Source organism: Hylobates moloch, unplaced genomic scaffold, assembly GCF_009828535.3.
Source record: "Hylobates moloch isolate HMO894 unplaced genomic scaffold, HMol_V3 SCAFFOLD_10, whole genome shotgun sequence".
Classification (NCBI taxonomy): domain Eukaryota; kingdom Metazoa; phylum Chordata; class Mammalia; order Primates; family Hylobatidae; genus Hylobates; species Hylobates moloch.
Window position 1 is genome coordinate 70921309 of NW_026652285.1, and position 22590 is coordinate 70943898.

Genomic DNA, 22590 nt, shown 5'->3' on the forward strand with positions numbered 1-22590 from the left:
GATGTTCATTATCTTTTAGCAAATTAGATGCCTCTGGGAATTTTCTAAATTCCATCTTCTCCTTCAGAAAATGGATACCATAGATTGCAATGTGAAAAAAACAATAAATAAGAAGTTTCTTTCTGTCAAGAGTGGCAAACTCTGGCTAATAAGGATAAGGAATAACTGGAGGGGTAAAAACAGATTTATTTTTCACTTCATACCCTTCTATACTGTTTGAATTATCTTTTACCATAAACATATGTTCCTTTTATTTAAAAAAAGGTGCTTATATCACTTTGCCATTTTGTTATAGCTTTTGTTTCTATTTTTCCCCTTTTCTTCTTTTCCTTTTGTGAAGTTTGTGCAGGGGATGACAAGTTCAGTTCATTTAAAAAAACTCCAACAACAAAACAGCAACCAACCCACCATATTTGGTTTCTATATTTACTACTGTTTTTCCTGTTTCAATTTTCTTTTTATCTCTGCTCTGGTCTTTCTCAATATTAGATTTAATCTTATAATAGAAATAAATTTTAGGAAAACGATGTCAGTGTCTCTAAACTTTGGGAGGGGGAGCTGTTAGGAACACTTTAAAGAATCTGGTATGGGGGTGGGCGTGGTGGCTCACAACTGTAATCCCAGCACTTTGGGAGGCTGAGGTGGGCAGATCAACTAAGGTCGGGAGTTCAAGACCAGCTTGGCCAAGATGGCGAAACCCCATCTCTACTAAAAATAAAAAAATTAGCTGGACGTGGTGGCATGCACCTGTAGTCCCAACTACTCAGGAGGCTGAGGCAGGAGGATCACTTGAACCCAGGAGGTGGAGGTTGCAGTGAGCCTAGATCACACCACTGCCCTCCAGCCTGGGCGACAGAGCGAGACTCCATTTAACAATAACAAAAAAGAGTCTGGGGGAGCTACTGATTCTCATGCAAAGGAAAGTGCACGCAGCTTCAGGGGTCATGCCCTTCCCCAACCTGAGGCTAATATCTTTTCAGTGCAATCTAGGGTATATTGCCCTTTGCATATATCATTGCATGTAATTATGTTTAATAATTATGTGAGGCATCTGTATGCCCACTTTTCAGAAGAGAAAATGGGGTCTCAGAGAGGTTGAACGATTTGCCCAAGAGAGCACTGGAATAGTGACAAACTTTGGACAGTAATTTTGGATTTCAGCGGCCAGCCAATCTTTTCCGCCACACCACAGCTTGAAGGTTAAGTAAACAACTGATTTTGTAACTTTTCATATTATTGACTCCCCTTTGTTGAAAGAGGGTGCTTGTTGCCTCATACTGTTTCTTTGCTGGTTCTTTGGATGAGGAGACCTGCGGCTTACATGTTCTTCTCTGGATGTTGTTTGATGCTGGGTGTGAGTCTCTGAGGAGGTCAGTTGATTTATGGCACATTGGAGGTCCTCAAAACACAATCCAGAAGAGAGTCAGAGGCCCTGGAGTTCCATCCCTCTCACTGCAGCACCCCTGGCATGGGTGGCACCACCTCTGGGGGCAAGGAAGGCAGGTGGGGTAAGGGAGGAGACAGAGGGGAGCCAAAGGAGGAGACAGGAGACTCACACCCCATTCCCATTATGCTGACAACTGGGGGCCCCTTGGCTTTGGTTCTTTTTAAAATGGGATGAGTGATCATGTGAGCAATTTTAGTAAAAAAAACCATCTTGAGCGTTTACCATGTACTGGACTCCATACTTAGCACTTTACAGCTAGGAAGGGGCAAAGCTGGGGTTCTGACTGGTTTGAAAGTCTCCAGAGCCCTCTACCCTACAAGCTATACCCTCCCACCCTGGCTCTGAGACCCCAACAGGCCCTCTCCAAAAGACTGGCAGCAGATCAAAAGGGATGAGAAAAGAGATGCCACGCCCTTCCACATACCTCCATTCTCCCTTTTGTGAAACCTTTCTTGCCAAAAGTCTACATTTTTAATGTTTATGAAAATAATATTATGATCAATGAAAAATTAATGTTCTGTATCTATTCTTAGGCACTTAGGGTCTCCCAACCCATGATGATAATGTGAACTACTTTGAAAGAAATCTCACTCATTTTGGGTTCATTCTTCCCTAATTCACATAACCAGAGTGTCATTCTGGCTTGCTTTAATTTTAAAAGATCTTTTCATAGGTGTGGTTTGGAAGCTGTATTCAAGATGGAAAGCAAGGTGATCACCCCTCACTGTGATTTCTGATCGCTTTGGTACTGGCCACTTCTCACTCCCTGCTGCCTGCCCAAATGTCATGACCTTTGTGCTTCTTTGTACACACAAAACCCTCCCCTTGGAAAGCTTTCCCCACCAACTCCACCCACTTTTCAGGGCCCAGATAAAACTCTACCTTCTCTGTGAAGCCTTCCCCAGTGTCTCTCTGAGGAGTTGGCGCCTCTGTCTTCTGAATGACCCCAGCTCTTTACCTCCACCTCCTGCAGGGTCCTAAGCACTTTCCACCTGGCACCACCAGCACTGCTGAGACTCAGAGCTGCCTCTCTACCACACTGTGTCTATCCTTTGTCTCCTCTCCAGTCCAAGGCCTGGCACATAGTAGGTCCTCAGAGATCTACTGAGACTCGTTGGCAATGGCCAAGACTCGTCTTCCACACTCTCTACAATTTCTTCTATATGCCCATCTGCTCTCAGCATCTGCTGGGTCCAATTCGCTCTCACTCTCTCTGGTCCCCCATGTACTCTGTCCTTTTCAGCTTTTCCCCCAGTCTTCACTTGACACTGCATGTTTTGGTAACCTATTGCTGGCATAACAAACCACCCCCAAATGTTATGGCTTAGAATAACCATCACTTTATTTGCTTATGACTGTAATCAGGGCTGGGCTCAGCTCAAAGTTCTTCTGCTGGCCTTCAAAATGGCATGAATGCTGGGGCATGAACACAGTTCACGGGGGCCAAGAAAATGGCATGAACACAGTTCATGGGGGCCACCAATGTCACAGACATCTCACCATCAATCAGGGCTATCTGAGTCTGTGTTTGTCTCCTATGAGTGGAACTCCTTGAAGGCTGGGGTTGTGTCCCCAGAGCCAGCACAGTTCTCAGCAGAGTTGGGGGCTTAGTGAAGAGGAAATTCCCTAACCAAGACTCAGGAAATTCCAGCTCTGGACCAGTTTTGCCCCACATGACTTTGTCCCAATCCCCACCCCTCTCTGCACCTGTTTCCCCACCTATAATCATGAGAGGTTCAACAGATCTTCCAGCTCCTTTGAGTGTGGCTGTCATCCTGTGATTTTATAGGACTGAGTCCAGCATCCTGGATAAGGCTCCTGCAGCCCCAAGAGCCTCCCACGACCTGCTTTTCCAGCCACAGACCCTAGGCCCCAGACACATCCCATTTCTTGCTGTTCCCTGGATAAACTGTTTCTAGGCCTCCGTCCCTTTTCTTATGTTATTCGCTCTGCCTGTGCTATCACATCCATCCTTTGAGGATAGAGTGTACACTGCTTTAAACCTCATTTGCAGAGGCCGAGCAAACCACCTCCTTGGTTAGAGACACATTCACCTTCCATTCTATGCAAGGCCCTTCAGCCCTTTTGTTTTTCCCTTCATCCCTAATTCCCATTATTCTCCCAACCCCCAACATGGTCACTCCTCCAATGTGCCAGATACATATCACATATTTATCTATTCTTATAAAATATTCATTCCTCTAGCAATAAGTGCCCAGGCTACTGCTAACTCTCCATTTTTACAAACAACACTGCAAATGTCCTTGTACATCTTTCCTTAGGGGCCTGCAGAAGAGTTTCTCTGAAGAATATATACTCAGGCTTGGGACTGCTGGAACACAGGTATATTCATCAGTCTAACAGAAACTAGAAACTGCTTGAGTACGTAACACAGGGGGACTTGAATGCAGGGAATTAATTACTTAGGGGATGGAAGAGCTGCGAAGTAACTTGAGGATGGGGAGGCAGGCATCCACAACAGCAACAGCAGGAAACTGCCCCCTTTCCCAAGCTGGAGGGACAGAGGGGAGAGGTTAGCTGGTAAAGTTGGAATCCCAGCTGAGCTGTTCGGCCACAGCTGGCCCTTTGGGGATGCAGCTGCTACTTGGAGATACCACCTGAGGCCAAGGGAGGAGGAGAACACCCTGGCTTCTTCCTTCCTCTGACAGTCTGCAGAACTTCTCATATTTCTTGTGATGGGAGCAAGATGGTAGGATAGGAAGCTCCAGACTCATGAGTCAGTCCTTACCCCAAGTTGACACAGCTCAGTGCTGAGAGAAAAAGTATCTTCAGTGCCTATCACACAGTGACTTCTTCCGTGAGGGGAAAGAGTGGGGCCCATCAGGGCCACTCAGTGGGAGTCAGATGACAAGAAGCCTGGGAAATGCAAGCTGGAGGGACCAATCCCCATGACACAGCCTACAGCAGGAGGAGGATGAGACCCATCTCAGGGCACACAGGCCTGGGGTGGGGGCGCACTTCAGGCAGGCACATACCCAACTTCTCTTTAATATGCCAGGCTGCTTTCCAGATGGCCATGCCAGCGAACATGACCCACATCCTTGCCAACATGTAGCATTATCCAACTTCCTAGTTTTTGAAATTAATGGGTATACAATGGAGTCTTACTGTAATTTGCATGTCTCTCAGTTACCAGTAAGGTTGAGCATCTTTTCCTATGCTTGTCAAATATTCAAGTGTCTGTTTCTGTCAATGACCTTTTCTTGGTTTGCAAATATTTCTAGCTACTAATCCCTTATTAATCCCTCATCAGATTTAGATACTGCAAATATCTTCTCCTTGTCTGTTCACATTGTGTCCTTCATTTAAAAAGAAATCTTTAATTTTTATGTAGTCAAATCTTTTATTATTATTTGCCTTAGGGCTGTGTGCTTTTTGTGTCTTAAGAAGTTTAGCTCCACTTACCAGCTCTCTCATGTCCCCTCTTTCCTGGATTACAATTCTATACTCCTACACCTGCAGAGAGGGAGGAAGAAGCTTGATTGTTTCTCAAGATCTTCTACATGACCCAATTTCAAGCTACTTTCTCAGATAGAGATGTTCTCTACCTGTGTTTCCCAGGCTGAGTATTCGTCACTAAAGAAGACTTTGCTTTCTGGGGTGTTAACTTCCTAGAGAACATACTAGACATTGTCAGCACAAACAACTCCACAGCTGAAAAGAGCAAGGAAGAATATGAAGGAAAGATGCATGCAACAAAATGGGTTTCCAAACGAGGTGCCTCTCAGAACTACAAGAAAAGGAAGCAAGTAAAATGTTGAAAGTGAGGATTTCTCAGTTCTCACCTTCCTCAGGTGTCATGTCTCAAGGGAATAAACATGACTCAAGTTCATTTTCATTCCTTTAATTTAAAAAAAAATTCAGAAAGTGATACATATCATGGTTGTAGAAAGACAGAAAGAGCTTTGAACTCAGATGTCAGACAGACACCAGTCTAACATGGAACTGACTTGTGATCTTTCTACAAGTCATCCCATCTGTTGGAGCTGCAGTTTTGTCTGGCCTGTAAAATGCAATTTACCATGTACACTTTTCCTTAAGAAGCTTCAATTGGAGAGTAGAAATGGAAGTGCTTTACAACTTCTACAAATTTTTTAAGCACCAACTAAGTGCTAGGCACTGGGGATACTTTTTCTCATTTAATCCTCACAACCATCATAGAAGGATACATGTATTACACCCATTTTACTGGTAGGAAGACTGAAAGATCCAGAGGTTCAGAGAGATTAAGTAACTTCCCCAGGCTCACACAGCTAGGATTGTTATTCCCCTTCCCTTAGCTGGACTGGAAACATGGAGCTGTCTGCTTTGGGGATCTCAGCTTTTCTATTTTGTATTTGTCAAGTTATTTCAGACTGAAGCATCCCATTTTCGTGCCCTGGGAACCAGGTTAGAAACAAATTTCAGATAGTGCTTTCCAGATCTTCCTTCCCCTCAGCTAAGGCAGTTCTCCACACTCTGGCAACCCCAGAGATCTCCAAACCCAGCTGCAGAGGCTCAGAGGGTCCCCTGAGACAGCTCTGAAGTGGTTCCCATGGCTCCTAGCAAGTGGAAAAGCAATAGGAGGACCTTGTCTATCCCAAGGGGCAGAAGGTGAGAGACAGCCCTAGTGATGTAGCTTCCCATCACTAGGGGTTGGGAGATTGCCCAGCTCCTAAGTCCCCTGACTCAACTCCCAGGAAATGAAGCTGCCTGGAACCCCACTGGCGGACACAGGATGGAGGTGCTGAGGGCACAGCCTGGGTATCTGAGGATGTATTGGGGTGACTTGGAGTAAATACAGCATGGAAGAACAGTTGCCCTGGCAGCTACCCTCGGGCGTCACCTGCCAGCTCAGGCTAATGATCCTGGGGCCATGACTGGAGATGGCAGGCTCAGGTGTTGCCCACCCCTTGAGAATGGATAGAGACCCCTTCCCTCTGAGCTCCATTCATAGGAAACTCCCAGGTCCCAGCTGGCAAGCACTGAAGGGCCCAGGGCTGATCCCTCTCAACGCAGGTTCATGTCAGCAGATGAACAAAGCATCAGGTGACTCCAGGAGCAATGAATCTCCTTTCCTTTCTTAGAAAATGATTATCAAGTCACAGACTGTCAAAGCTGGAAGAAACCTCACAGATGGTGACATCAAACCTGCCTTACAGTGTACATGGGGAAAACAGGCTCAGAGAGGGCAAGCAAGGCTGCTCAGCACAGCAGATGTCACCCTGAGCCTACATTCTCAGCAATGCTGTCTGCTTAAATCATTCCTAGCAGCCCAGTGAGAAAAGCCCTCATCCCATGAGACCTCTGCCAAATTTGGGGCTGCACTGAACTAGGGATATTCCTCTAGATTTTGAAAACTTTAAGGCATAGCCCTCTTAGTTTTAAAATTTCACCCTGAACCATTTTGTTTCATGGAGTTTACAGAAATCTTGTTTCTCCCAAGAAAACAACAAAGCAATGATGGCTTCCTGTGAAATCCCTGGGAGGTGTAGGACTCAAGAAATATTCTGCTTCTCCTCTTGTAGAATCCATAGGGAACCAGAGAAATCCCAAGTCTAATGTTTCCTGGGGAGCATCACTACAATGCTGGAACAAACATCAAAGGAAGACGCGATTGGTGGAGTGGAAAAACCGTGCATTTAGAGTTGAGAGACTTAGGTGCGAGTTTGTTTTGTCACTGATCTGCTGTGTGACCTTGGACCAGCACCATCTGGTTCTGGGTGTGTATCCCCCATCATTTGGTGGAAAGACGGGATGCTCTCTAAATGCCCTTCCAGCTTTAGTACCCACTGGGACCCTAGCTCTCCCCACTGCTGTCCCTGGGCACCACCTCCAGCTTTCCTCCTGAGCTTGCAAAGCCTGGGAAGAGAAGGGGTTGGGTGTTTTTCTTCCATTTAAGCTCACTTATTAAGCGACTTGTCCACATTTCTCTGGAAGTGACAGGCGATGAATACGGAGTTCCTGAGGTGCTTTGTCCAGATCTGACCATGGAAATCAGGAGAAAGACAAATAATCTCCAGATTGCCTGGGTTGACGTCGCTGCTAGAGGATGATGTTAATTCTGCTGTTTACAGAAATAAGTCCAGTGTGAGTCGAAGCTTTTTGGTGTCTAAAACCAGATGGTATTTCCTGCCTTGATCAGCCTCAGAGCTTTGGTTCCCATGGCAACCCTGAAGTTCCACCTACTGCAACTTCCCTGTTCTCCAAGCTTCTTCCTCTTCCACCATCATGCTGGGACCATGGAGAATAAAGCCACTAACCAGCACGTGCACATTTGACAGTTTACAATATACTCCAGCAGTTATTACCTCATTTAATCGTCACCACAGCTTTGCCAGATAGCATTCGCTAACCCCCATCCTACGGATGGGAAAACTGAGGCCTCAGAGATGAGGCGATCTGTGCTTTCAGCCCTCGATGGTGCACGTAGAAGTCAAACCCAGGTTTCATGATTCGGGGCCTCCACTGCGCCAGGATGAATATGAATACCCTGCCCTGCCGATCACCTACTATGCTTAGGATTCCTAAATGATCATTCCCACAAATAAATCAGGTCTAATCAAGGCATGGCAACTTTAAGCAAGTTACTTGACTTCTCTGTGCCTTACTTTGCTCGTTTGTAACATAGGTTGTAATAATGTACCTCTGGGTGGATGAGAGGATGAAGCATGCATGTACAACCAGAAGAAATGCTTACTGGGGTTGAAGGGAAACCTGAGAAGCCAGGGTGAGTCTCAGTTCTGCCCTGCCTATCCGTGTGACTCTGGGTGGGTCATCTTGCCTGCAGAGCCTGCTTCCCACAGTGTAGGAGGGAACAGCATCACAGTGCTCACACGCATGTGGTGCTTGAGAAGATGAATGCGCCACCTCTCACGCTGCAGTGCACATATGCATCCCCTGGGGACCCTGCAGGGCCTGCATTTCTTACAAGTGTCCATGGACAACACTTTGAGTAGCAAGGCTGTAGCGAGGAAAGCCCCACACAGGTGTTATGAGTGATCAATCATGCAAAGAGCCATGCCCCGAGCAGTAGAAAGCTCAAGAAGCTTGAAGAGCTCACTGCAGGTGAGCAGGAGCCCCTTGGGCAATTTTATCGGGCTATGAGATTTCTGTCGGAAGGGCTCCTTCGGCCCGAGCCCTGGGCTCTACACAGCCTGGAACTCTTACGGGGTTGTGGTGAAAGCTCTCCCTGATCTTGCTCTCAATAGAGGACATAAAAACATCAATGTGTTACATCTTGAACAACAACAAAAAATTTATTGATAATAACTTGCGAACTCTTTAAAATAAACTTGAAATTAAAAGCGAAGTCAGTGTGACCCAGGAATGATAAGTGGCCTATGTTTAAGTTCATGACAGACAGGGGATCAATGGAGACCTATCACGTGGCTCTAAAAACAGTCTGCACTTTGCACTTCCCCACAATTTCCTTTGCTCCATATTCTTCCTTATGTGACTATGGTTTGTAAACTAAATTATGTGCGTTTATTGCTACCTAATTAACAAATATTTTCCATTTATTCTTGCAATAAGTCTGGCCAGTGGATCCCTGGGCCTTGCCACAGGTCCATATCCCAGCTCCTCTGCCTGCTCTCAGCTCCAGGGGCATGGTGACTGCTGATGAGGAGCTCCTATGCCCTCCAAGGAACAGTGAGAAAATGAATGATTAAAAGTTTCTGTGCCCAAGGATCACCTCCATGTGCCACGCACTGTGCTGGGCATTGAATGATGTGAGTCCTCACAGCAGCCCTGTGAGCTGGGGTGTTGTGACGCCAGTGGATCACAAGCTCCTAGAGGGCAGGGAATTTGCTTTGCTCCCTGGTGCATCCCACGTGCCGGCGAGGGTGTGCCATCAGTGTCTGCTGCATGGACGTGCTCGCCTACCGGAGAAAGGCTGTCAGCACCCCCACATGGCCTCCTAGTCATGTGACACCCATGAAGTCACCCCACAGAAGCTGCAGTGACAATGGTGCGCAGCCTCCAGCTTTAGCTCTTTCTTCGTCGCCAAGGTTCCCCTCCACGCACACCCAACGGTTTAGAAAGCCCCTTGTCACAGGCTGGGTTCCCTGGGAAGTGCGCTCTGAGGTGAAGCAGAGCCTGCAGCCTGTTGCTTAGGAACTGGTCTTGGGACAGACACCTATGGAAGGGAAGAAGAAAGGTAGGACTGCGCGGAAGGAGAGGCCAACGGCTGCGGCGGAGGCAGGGGGGTAGTGGGAGTCCATGGGAGTCCACAGGGCACCCACAGCTGAACAAGTCAGTCAAGTGGGTGTCCATGCCAATGCCTGGGCACTTCAGGGAACACTCATCTTCGGACTCAAAGGGAGTGTCTGGGTCATGATGAAAGTGGAGACAATTATCCTGCTAAAGAGCTGTGAGCACATGAGGCAGAGAAGCTCTGAGCCACGCTGAGACAGGAAATGAGAACCAGAGGAGCGGTGAAGGGGCGCAGAGCCGGTGAAATGAGCTGGTGCCCTGAGAACATCCTGACCTCTCCCCTCCACAGGACCAGGACCAGGCAGCCCCACCTCATTCACTAGCTCATTCTCAAAGCATTTTCTGTGCTGGGCTCTGGGGATACTGGCTGAAGACCCTCAGTCTATCTAGACCGCTCTGACAAAGGGGCACATGTATGTGGCAGGGAGAGGAAAGGGAAGACCCTAGAAGGGCCACACACTTGTCACACTGAACGGCATGGTAGAGATGAACAAGACTCACTGAAGGCGAAACACCAGCCAGGTCACGGGCACGCCCACAACCTCCACCCCCCAAACCTTTTTAAAAAATTATGAAACATATATAACATAAAACCAGCCATTTTAAGTCTACTGTTCAGTAGCATTAAGGACATTCACAATGTCGTACATTACCATTAGCTAATTCTACAACTTTTTCATCACCCTGAAAGGAAACCCCCTACTCATTAAACAGTCACTTTCCATTCTCCACCTAGCCCGACAACCATGAACCTGCTGTCTGCATGGATTTGCCTATTGTGGACATTCCACATAAATGGAATCATGGAATATGTGGCCTTTGGTGTCTGGTTTAACTTAGCCTACTGTTTTCAAGGTTTACCCAGGTTGCAGCATGTATCAACTTCGTTTTTTTTTTTATGGCTGAATAATATTCCATTGTATGGATGTAAATTTTGTGCATCCATCCATTGGACATTTGGGTTGTTTCCACCTTTTGTCTATTGTGAATAGTGCTGCTATTAATATTCATGTACAAGCTTTTGTTTAAGTACCTATTTTCAGTTCTCTGGGGCATATACGTAGGAGTGGAAGTGCTGGGGTTTCATGGTCATTCTATGCCGAACTTATTGAGGAGCCACTCCCCCTTCTTTTTATAGCTTTTCACAGAACCACCGGGCTGGATGGGATCACAAAACTGACCTAGAACAGTGTTGCTCAAACTTTTGGATTTCACACACCAGTAAAACTAAAACTATCACCACCACACCCAGCCTCTTCCAAAGTAGGAGGGACTTGCATTGGAATGAAGGCCAGCATGTCAAATGGAAACATCCAGTGTCAGACAAACTCATGGCCTCGTTCTTGTTTTTCTCATATCACCTCCACCTGGTACTGGTGCGTGGGGACCACTGACCTGGTCCAACCCCCAGCCCAAGTCTGCATCCCCTCTCTAGCTGCCCTGGCACAGGCTGGCCCAGCTTCTGTGCCTAAGGAATGCTCCCGTCCCTGGGAAGCTCAGATCCCTGGAACGTTCTTTCTCGTGGAGTGCTGGCCCCGTGCCCATGGTCTTCCCAGACCCTTGCCCCACCCTCCAGGGCCCCCCAGCTTCCCCACCACCACCTTCCTAAGGCCCCCTAGGGCTAAGCCCACCAATGTGAGCTACTGGGACCGGGGAAGCATAAACAAGGCAGTCCCAACTTGCAAGAATTCTTATTATTCTTTTGAGACAGGGTCTCATTCTGTCACCCAGGCTGGAGTGCAGTGGTGTGATCATAGCTTACTGCAACCCTGAACTCCTGGCCTCAAGCGATCCTTCCGCCTCGGCCTCTTAAAGTGCTGGGATTACAGGCATGAGCCGCCGTGCCAGGCCACTTGTGAGAATTCCTAAAAGAAACAGAATCACTAGGCTATTTATAGCTTTCAGAAGCCCTCCTCTCCAAGTTGTGAACAAGCTGCAGAGGCTAAACAACAGGTTTCATTTGTCTTGCTGGCCGGGTTATTCAAATTCCACATTCTCCTCTGTGCTGACGACAGACAGTAAGACACCAGGAAGTGTGTGAGGCCTGCACTCAGACCAGACTGTCCCTTGTCATCTGTGTGACCTCAACAAAGTTGGTTAGCATCTGTGTGCCACAGTCACCATACTGACAGAAAGAGGAGTTTCAGGCTGCCTCACAGGGTTCCTGTGAAGATGAGGCAAGGTGACTTCTAGAAGCTGCGCCTGGTGGACCCAGGGACTCGCCCCATAACAGCTATGACAGGCAGGAATTTGGGCAGTGTTTTACGCCTTGGATGAATGCAGTCAAAGTGGGAAGATAACTTTACATCATTTAATATACATAGGCCGACAAACAATAATCTTTCAAAGAATTAAGTCCCTGCATAAACATAACAATAAAATAATAAAAAGTGTCTATGGTGAGGAAAATGGACACTCTCTTGGGCAGAAACTAAAATGGCATCCTAGACTCTTGGCAGTGAATACAGTGGCCCTAGTGAGGGCCCTATAGGGGAAGGCCAAACCTGGAGGTGGAGACAGGGTCTCCGAGACAAGGATGGCCATGCCCTGTGTCTCAGCCCTGGAGAGGGCTCCAGCAGGAAATGGGAACCTGGTAGGGTTCCCTATGCTGATGCGAGATGGCTCCACTCTGCTGGGCAGGGCCCCAAGTTGGCGGGGGTCCTGGAGCAAAGGGAGTTCTCGAGGGCAAGAAGATGTGGTCTCACCCTTAGGAAGGAAGCGCAGTGCTGGGGAGGGGAGCCGAGGACAATGAACTGGGCTTTGTGCTCAAGCTCACTACCCGTGATTCTGTGTGGATTTCCCTTCTGTCATTCCCAAGCTTTGGCAACAACAACTGTTATTTTTGGGACTGGATTCTCAGCTGGGGGGCTAAAATTAAGGCAGGGTCTAAATCCACTCTTAGGCTGCATGTTAAGGAGGAGCAGAGCCCCCCTGAGGCCAGAGAACCCACCTCACCCAGGGAGATTCCTTCTGCAGGCCAGTCCTGCAAAATTTGCTATCAGCTTTATTAGGGAAAACATCAGGTCTCTTTACACGTTGAACAGGAACTGCTGGTTAACAAGACACAGTTAACTTGCTAGGAATGGACAAGGACAGCGACAGGATGGTGCTTCACAGCCTCCTGCTGACAGCACCTTCATTCTGGCTGCAGAATTCTCCCAGGAAGGGTCCCGGGCTCTTCAGCAGGCATTTACTTGGAAGCACAGGTCAGCGTATCTGTCCAAAGTTGTCCAGCCTCCAGCCTGACCCATGTCTTCAGGCAGCTCCGAGGCAAGAGCAAAAGAGACGGGTTCCCTGCCCCCTTTTTACCTGCTGGATCAGCCTCTACGACTTGGCCAAACTATCTTTCTTTCTGTCTGCCATGCTGGGAAACCCAATGACAGCAAGACCCAGAGTCAGGCACATTTGGAGGGCAGGTCCATCGGTCACTCCTCACTTCTGTGGGCTCCGATGCCAGCAGAGCCACCTCAGCGGCTGCTACCTCTTGCCGGAAGCAGTTTCTTCTGGCCTCACCCACCCAGCCATGGCTACGTCAAGGCAGAAGGGAGAGAAGAAAGAAGAGAGTTGAGAGATGAAAGGATTTAAAATGTGCAAGCATCTCTGAGGTTTCCCACATCCGCACCGCTCCACCGTGTGGAAAGGGCTTTCTCACTTTCACCTGATCCCTGGGGGCTACTATCCCCTTGTAACCAAAAGGGAAACTGAGTCTCAAAGGGAAGAAGAAACGTGCTCAACATCATGCAGCGCTAGGTCTGACCATGTCCAGTGCTCTTTCCAGGGTAACAGGTTGCTTCTACTCATTTCAAAGGACCAAAAGCAGAAAAACAGGCACCCAACTGACCCCTCCTCCCTGACGATCTAGAACTTACACATTACGTGCTGCCTTTGCACATGCCCCAGCTGGGATGCCCTTTCTCTTTTCTGCCTAAACCTGCCCTTTGAGGCCCCACTCCAGCTCTCTCCTCTGGGGCCTGCCCAGACTGAGCCTGAGCCATCATCGATGACTTTCCCTGAGCCATATACCCAGCACGCTTCAACACCGCACCATCTCACCGACGTGCTTGTCTACTCTAGAATACTGTGGGGTTCCCTTGAGGGCAGTGAAGTCCTTTTTCATCTTTGGAGACAGAGCACACGAGTAGGGCTGGCACAGGGTAGATGCTCAGTAAACGTTCGGCAAACAAAAGAATTAAAAAATAAACGCTCTCCTCACAAAACCAGCTGGCCTCCATATAATTTTGTGGCGCTGAAGTAGAGAGGCAGGAGCCCTCTGTGGCCAGTGGGGATTTGGACATTCAGCACCCAGGACACACCAGCAAGACACTGCCTGGGTGCTGGGAAACAATGCACTCCACCCTGCAGGAGAGCTCAGGGTGGAGCCTGAGCTCAATGCCCTCAGGCTGGAGAGCTCTCGGAACAGGGACCCTGCCATCTCAAAGCAGGCCCTGTCCCCTGATGTCCCACTGCCAAGCAGGCCACCTCTGCAGAGAGCTGCTGCGGAGAAAAAGGTGACCACCAAGGGCCCTGACCCACTCCCAGGGCTGCGAGGCCTCTTGGCTGCCGCTGTTCCAGTCAAAGCGGGGCTTCCCCAGTGCTGTTCAAGGAATTCCAGTCTTGCAAAAGCACCTTGGAGAAGTGATGAGAGTAATGTGGGAGATGTTATGAGCTTCTTGGCCCTGTGAAGAGGCCTGACACATGCTGGCATGCTGAAGGTTATGAGAGGCCTGCAGCAAAGATGATTGTGTAGCTTGCTTTAGTGTCTGCCAAACCTACTCGACCAGGGAACCTCACCCCACTTTCACATGCACACCCTGCTTTTCTTTACGAAAAACCTATTAACATCCTGTGGAACCAGGGTTCCAAGGAGCATACTTTTGGGAAATGCTGGTGAAGGTCACCGAGCAAGGGAGGTGCTTCTTGTGGGGGGAACAGCCACAGGCAGGCTGGGGACACATGTGGGAAGGGAAGGGGGTGATCAATGACCAAAAATCAGAAAAACAAGCACCCAACTGACCCCTCCTCCCTGACGATCTATAACCTACATGTTCTGTGCTGCCTCCATATATGCCCTGCTGGGGTGCCCTTTCTCTTCCCTGCCTACCAGCCACATCCAAACATCCCCAGAATGGGTGCCAGGGACCTCTTGTGAACCAGCACGCAAACTTCCTAGGACAAAAAGCCTTGGACACTTGAGTCCAGTGAAAAAGAAAAGACAGACATTGTCTGGAGCCTCTGCTGTCCTGTCTACAAAATGGGAATAGCTCCGCTCCGTCCAGGGTCATCCAGTGAGTTCATGGAGGTCTACATTTGTGAAAAGGTGACCCCCCCCCGGCACAGCTGTGTATCATTGTTCAATCAAACTTACCTAAGTGGAAGCTATACCAGTATATGGTTATGAAAAAAACAGGACCACAGCAAAAAGCAGGCACAAAACTCCAGAGCACATAACATCAGGGGCCATGAATTTCAGAGGCAAACAATTCTAGGCCTACTGTTAACCCCTGAAGCCATCAGTAAATTAAAACAAGAATCACAAGTGCTTCTAGCTCCAGGAGTCAATAGGAGTTAGTGGAAAAGGCACAGGCTTGCAAGCCCACCAGGTCCAGTTCTGACCCCAGATCTGCTCCTTCTGGGCTGTTTAACTGGTAAGAAGCTTCCCTCTCCTAAGCATCCATTTCCCGGATGTGCAAGATGAGGTTACACAATGCCACCTCCAGGGTGGCCATGAGGATGAAATGACAAAGGTAAAGCTACCAGCACATAGTAGGGGATGAATGAGTGTGTCTCCTTAAACAGGCTGGGACATGAGTAACCTTCGTAAAGGTGTCTGTCAGTAACAGCTAAATGAAACACTTTGTCTTCAGTCCCATGGAAAGTTGGCTTCTGTGGGTGGAAGGCTGAGAGGATTTAGAGGAAAAACACCCACTATCAGGGCAGGGGAAGAAAAACTACGAGGCTCTGGGCAGTAAGGTCACGACAGCCTCTGAAAGCCAGCGTAGGGGAGTGGGCTTTCATGGCTGGTGGAGGGACAGATGAGAGAAGGCACCTCCCAAGGAGACCAACCTGTGGCTCAGCACGGCTCAGGGTAGAGATCAAATTCTGTGCAGCCTACCATCAACTGGGTACTTCCTGCAGAACCAGCACTTTGGGCATACTGGTTCTAAGCTCCAATTAAGAGGCCATTGAGCTGCATCTGAACTTTGAACCTGAGTCCAGAGCACAAGGTCTGCCCACTCTACCATGCTGCCTCTCAATGTCAGGACCATCTATTTACAGGTGTTCTCTTGCCTGTCGAGAGCCTGAAGGCTCTGGATTGTGTCTGCACGCTCGGCACCTGGTAGCTAACATAAATGCAACAAGCACTGGCTGAATGAGTCACTCACTGGAAAACACTTCAGAAAGCCAGTGGGTTTTAAAAGTCAGGGCCCCTCTAATTTAATATAATATGATATGGTAGGAAACTACACAAGCCAATTCCCTTTTGAGGAACACAGCATTAACAGGATGTAGAAAAAATTCCAAATTTTCACTTCTTTGCCTAGAAACTTTGAGCACCAGAGGCCTTTCACAATGTGACCCATTAGTCTTCTGCTTCCACTTTCAGTGCAGAAAGCCCTGCAGTGATAGAGGTGAGCATTGTGGAGTACCAGAGCATCATCTGGTCTCACCTTCCACTTTGCAGATAAGGAAACTGAAAGCTAGGAAGAAGAAGGGATCCACACAGCAGGCCTCCACTTCTTTCCTTCTATAATAGACTGTCTTTGCAAAAAAGAAAAATGCGTTTGACATACACATCTTGAATGCATGCTGTAAGCTGTATGCAGCAGGTGCAGTGGAATGCTAGAGCAGTCACATACACAGCACTAAGGGACCCAGTGGCTGAAAGGGGGTCAAAAAAGAGACTTAAACTGACAGGTGACTTGGACCAGGAGGGACAAGTTAGAAGTTTTAAGGGAAGATGTGGCAGGAAGGCTAACCTCTCAACATAATACATACCCCTCATCTAAGTCAAAAGTTGTTGCTGGGAAGCCACTATGTGGACACTGCACATCCCAGCCTCCTCTGATCCAGGTGGGGCCACATGACTACCAGTGGCCAAGGGGACATGAGCAGGAGTGATGTGTGTCAGTTAACAGCAAGGCAGGTAAGAAGCAGCCGTGCCTTCTCCATCGTCCCTTTCCCTTGCCGCCAGCCAGAAGCAAACTCTGAGGCTCCCGGGGAGGGCAGAGCACAGGATAAAAGGAGCTGAGTCCCTGCATCACTGTGTGAACCAACCTGCCAACCAAGAGCACCCCTACTGGGCTGTTACATGGGAATCTGTCCCTGTGTGTTGAAGTTTGTTGCAGCAACAAGTACTACCAACGAATGCAGTGGATGTGAAGCGGGCATCCTGAGCAAAGGGAACAACGTGACTAAGGCACAGCAGTGTGGCAGGGGCAGGGCTGGGGCTGTGGCCATGTGAAGGGGTCCCAGGATTCAGAGAGCTCACGGTGGTGGCTGCGGGAAGGAGGATCACGTACAGGGGCTGTTGCCAGGGGCCCTGGTGTTGCTGGCACTGCTCTCAAAGGAAGAGTGAAAGTTGTGAATGGTTTCCTGTAAAATTTGTCTCTCGCGTCCCTGTGGAGGAAATTGAAAACAGACACAGAAAGTCTTATTAAACCTTTTAACCATTAATTCAATTGACAGTGTTGTTAATGTTCAACTCATACTTCAAAAACCCATGGGCATCTTGGGGAAAATAAATTACCTAATTGAAAGAGTACCGAGTTCAATAAAAACGTACTGAGTCAGAATCTCCCTAGCACCCACCATCGCAGCCTGTCAATGCTGCAGAGGCCCCAGGATGCAGGACCCCAAACCCCTGGACAGAGCGGGAGTCCGAGTCCAGGGCAGGACTGACTCCTCCCGAGTCCCACAGCCCAGATTCGAGGTCTCCTTTCTTGAGCCTCTGTGCATCTTTCCAGTCCTCAGATTTCCAGAAAATTCAATGGGAGCCAAGTTTCCTTCTGCTACAGGATAAGAGTTTAAACTGCCTTTGCTTCCCTTTGCCCAAAAGCTGCCAGATTTGTCTTCACAGAGATTCACTTCTCAATCCATTCCTACAACGCCCCCTGCCCCCTATACACACATTTTCAGATGAGAAAAGAGGGTGGATGTGAATGTTCCGTTAAGCCCAGAAAACATCATCACTGCATACCAGGCTCAGAGGCAGCAATACTCAGAGGTTAAGAACAGAGACTGGGTCCTAGCCAGAGCAATCAGACAGGAAGTCAAATGGTCGCTGTTTGCTGATGACATGATCGTTTACCTAGAAAACCCTAAAGACAGCTCCAGAAAGCTCCTAGAACTGATAAAAGAATTCAGCAAAGTTTCTGGATACAAAATTAATGTACACAAATCAGTAGCTCTTCCATACAACAGCAGCGACCAAGCTGAGAATCGAATCAAGAACTCAACCCCTTTTATAATAGCTGCAAAAAAATAAATAAATAAAATACTTAGGAATATACCTAACCAAGGAGGCGAAAGACCTCTACAAGGAAAACTAGAAAACACTGCTGAAATAAATCATAGATGACAAAAACAAGTGGAAACACATCCCATGTTCATGGATGGAGAGAATCAATATTGTGAAAACGCCCATATTGCCAAAAGCAATCTACAAATTCAATGCAATTCCCATAAAAATATCACCATCATTCTCCACAAAATTAGAAAAAACAATACTAAAATTCATATGGAACTGAAAAAGAGCCCGCAGAGCCAAAGCAAGACTAAGCAAAAAGAACAAATGTGGAAGCATCACATTACCTGATTTCAAACTATACTATAAGGCCATAGTTACCAAAACAGCATGGTACTGGTATAAAAATAGGCACATAGACCAATGGAACAGAATAGAGAACCCAGAAATAAACCCAAATACTTACAGCCAACTGACCTTTGACAAAGCAAACAAAAACATAGAGTTGGGGCAAGGACACCCTTTTCAACCAATGGTGCTGGGATAACTGGCTAGCCACATGTAGGAGAATGAAACTAGATACTCAACTCTCAGCTTATTCAAAAATCAACTCAAGATGGATTAAGGATTTAAATCTAAGACCTGAAACTATAAAAATTCTAGAAGGTAACATTGGAAATACCCTTCTACACATTGGCTTAGGCAAGGATTTCATGACCAAGAACCCAAAAGCAAATGCAATAAAAACAAAAGTAAATTGCTGGGACTTAATTAAATTAAAGAGCTTTTGCATGACAAAAGGAACAGTCAACAGAGCAAACAGACAACCCACAGAGTGGGAAAAAAATCTTCACAATCTATACATCTGACAAAGGACTAATATTCAGAATCTACAATGAACTCAACCAAATCAACAAGAAAAAAACAAACAATCCCATCAAAAAGTGGGCTAAGGACATGAACAGACAATTTTCAAAAAATATACAAATGGCCAGCAAACATATGAAAAAATGCTCAACATCATTAATGATCAGGGAAATGTAAATCAAAACCACAATGTGATACCACCTTACTCCTGCAAGAATGGCCATAATAAAAAAAATAAAAAAAACAGTAGATGCTAGAATGGAGGTGATGAAAAGGGAACACTTCTACACTGCTGGTGGGAATATAAACTAGTACCACCACTATGGAAAACAGTGTGGAGATTCCTTATAGAACTAAAAGTAGAACTACCATTTGATCCAGCAATCCCACCACTGGGTATCTACCCAGAGGAAAAGAAGCCATTATATGAAAAAGATACTTGCACACACATGTCTATAGCAGCACAATTCACAATTACAAAATCGTGGAACCAACCCAAATGCCCACCAATCATTGAGTAAATAAACTGTAGTGTGTGTATATATATATGTGTGTGTGTGTGTGTGTATATGAACGATGGAATACTACGCAGCCACAAAGAGGGATGAATTAATGGCATTTGCAGTGACCTGGATGAGACTGGAGACTATTATTCTAAGTGAAGGAGACTGTTATTCTAAGTGAAGTAACTCAGGACTGAAGTAACTAAACACAGTATGTTCTCACTTGTAAGTGGAGCTAAGCTAGGAGGATGCAAAGGCATTAAGAATGACACAATGGACTTTGGGGGGCAGAGGGGGAAAGGATGGGAAGCGGGTGAGGGATAAAAGACTACATATAGGGTGCAGTGTATACTGCTTGGGTGATGGGTGCACCAAAATCTCACAAACCACCATGAAAGAACTTACTCATGTAACTAAACATCACCTGTTCCTCAATAATCTAAGGAAATAAAAAATTAAAAACAACAACAACAAAGAACAGAGACTGGGCTGGGCATGGCAGCATGCACCTGTAGCCCCAGCTACTTGGAGACCGAGGTGGGAGGATCGCTTGAGCCCAGGAGGTCAAGTCCAGCCTGGGCAACAGAGCGAGACTGTCACAGTCTAGGTTCAGAGCCCATTTCTCCCATTTGCTAGCTGGGATACCCTGAGCAAGATACTTAATCTCCCTGGGCCTTGGTTTCCTCATCTACAAAACAGGGATGATAAGAGTCCCTCAGGTGATGGCTGTGAGATGATTAGAAGGCCTCAGACACAAAGCTGTCCATTGCAGCACCATTTATACAAAGTTTGAAAATCATATAACCAACAGGTAGGAATTTTTTAAAAATTAATTTTAGCACATTTCCCCAACAGACCCTGTGTGCGTAGCTGGAGGCAGACAGGTCCTATCCTCAGAGGGTAGCAGCGATTAAACATATTTTTAAAAATTAATAAATATGGTCAAAATGTAAATTAAAAATGTATCATCTCTGGCAGATTGTTCTCTACTAAGAGTGAAAAGGGGGAAAAATCCACTGAATGAGCCCAGACTTCAAGCTTTCTTTCATTTCATGGACTCCCCATAGCCCAGAGGGGCCCCTTTCCAGACCCCCACACAGATACCTCTTGTGCTGATGAGGCCTCCTAGACTCAAGAGGACAGTAAGATTCTCCCTTCATCCCAACCCATCCAAACAATTTTAAATAAGCTGGAAAAATGCCCTCCAGATTCCATCAACACAATCCAAAGGCTGGAGGGTATGACAGAGCATTGGATGCCAAGTCAGAGGATCTGGAATCCTCACTCTACCACTGATTAGCGCCAGCATCCCAGGCCCGCCCCTTTTCCACTAAGTATCTGTAAAATGGGGATAATGTTACCTGCCAGCGCTGCACTGAAGCTCACCCTGAGATAATGAATGGGGTGGCACTGTGCAAACTGCCGAGGGCTAAAATGTAAATGGAAGGGTTGACAGCAATTTTATTATTAAACACCACCTTAGCCTTAATTGCCTGAGAAATGAGGTCAGGGCAAGACAGGGTTCCGGCCCTCGCTGCCTGCTAACCTTAGGAGGGAGCTGTAGATGATTAAAACCATAATTGTTTCCTGCATCCACAACTGATTGAAGATGATAATGATAATTGCCCTTTAAAAATCCCTGAGTTTCAAAGGACCTGCCTGATAACTCTCAAAAGGAAAAAAAAAACAGCCATTAAATGTAGTAAAAAAGGTTCACCTATCTAGCAATTCAAAAAATGCAAATTAAAACAAGGTGCCTTTTTTTTGCCTATCAAATTAATAAAGATTAAAAAACAAACTGATAGTAACACTGGCAAAGCTGCAGTGAAACGAACAACAAACTCTCACACACTCACAGCTAGTGGAACTGTTCACTGGCTCTTTCCGGAAAGTTATTCAGATGTACATATACCTTGATTCTGACTCTTTGACTCAGTAATTCCACTTTTAAGACATCTACTGTGAGGAGAGGATTAGAAGGCCTCAGACACAAAGCTGTCCATTGCAGCACCATTTATACAGTTTGAAAATCTACATAACCAACAGGTAGGAATTTTTTAAAAATTAATTTTAGCACATCTATGCAAATTTATATGAAAAAGAGTTCTTAATGACACGAGTAGCTGCATATATTTCATATTAAAGAAAGCAGGATATAAAATTACAGACCCAAATTTATCTCAGTCATATTTTACAAAAATTTAAGGGTGTGGCGATGCGTGCTTATAATCCAAGCTACTCAAGAGGCTGAGGTGGGAAGATCCTTTGAGGCCAGGAGTTTGAGGCCAGCCTGGGCAACACAGGAAGACTTCATCTCTTTAAAAAAGAAAAAACAAAAAAAAAGGACACAAAACACTGCAGAGCAATCTGCCCAAAGGTGAACAGTGTTGGCCTCTGAGCGATTGGATTGTGATTTCTTTTTTTTTTTTGAGACGGAGTCTCGCTCTGTCACCCAGGCTGGAGTGCAGTGGCGTGATCTTGGCTCACTGCAAGCTCCGCCTCCTGGGTTCACGCCATTCTCTTGCCTCAGCCTCTCCGAGTAGCTGGGACTACAGGCGCCCGCCACCACGCCCGGCTAATTTTTTGTATTTTTAGTAGAGACAGGGTTTCACCGTGGTCTCGATCTCCTGACCTCGTGATCCGCCCGCCTTGGCCTCCCAAAGTGCTGGGATTACAAGCGTGAGCTACCGCGCCCGGCCGGATTGTGATTTCTTAAAAAAATTCTTTTCACTATTTTGGTACTGTGTAAATTTAATAAAATCAATATGCACTGCATTGACAATCACAAAAAAAGGGCAACAGAAAGAAACAATGACTTAGGACCAACTAACTCCTCATTTCTGGCAAACCTCCAATATATAACTCATCCGAAACTAACAAACTAATGAGCAGACTCGAGCACACATTACAATTCTGATACTGGGGTGGGTTCATCTGGAAGTGATGTGGCTTGCAGGCTGAGGGTCCACAACGTTTTGCTAATATTACTATGCCTAATAAGACTTACTGATGTTATTATATTATGAGCCAGGTTTTTAGTTAATACTCACTTTTAAAAAATTTTAGGCCAAAATGCTCAATCTTATTGATTG

At 46.7% G+C, this 22590-nt stretch overlaps 1 protein-coding gene across 9 annotated transcripts in view; it reads right to left on the reverse strand.

Moving 5' to 3' along the window:
* ANKS6 (ankyrin repeat and sterile alpha motif domain containing 6) overlaps positions 1–22590 on the reverse strand; it is an 84702-nt gene that overhangs the window by 2890 nt on the left and 59222 nt on the right. For 5 of the 9 annotated variants that reach the window (XM_032164662.2, XM_032164661.2, XM_032164656.2 and 2 more), the window contains 2 exons: positions 17185–17281; positions 9750–13191 (listed from right to left, as the gene is read on the reverse strand). The exons of 1 other annotated variant lie outside the window; for it this stretch is intronic. In XM_032164662.2, coding sequence (XP_032020553.1) covers positions 13142–13191; positions 17185–17281 — 147 coding nt within the window. In that variant the 3' untranslated portion in view covers positions 9750–13141. Of the gene's footprint in view, positions 1–9749; positions 13192–17153; positions 17282–22590 lie in introns of those variants that run through there. 3 more of the 9 variants (XM_032164658.2, XM_032164660.2, XR_009215204.1) reach the window with 3 other exon arrangements.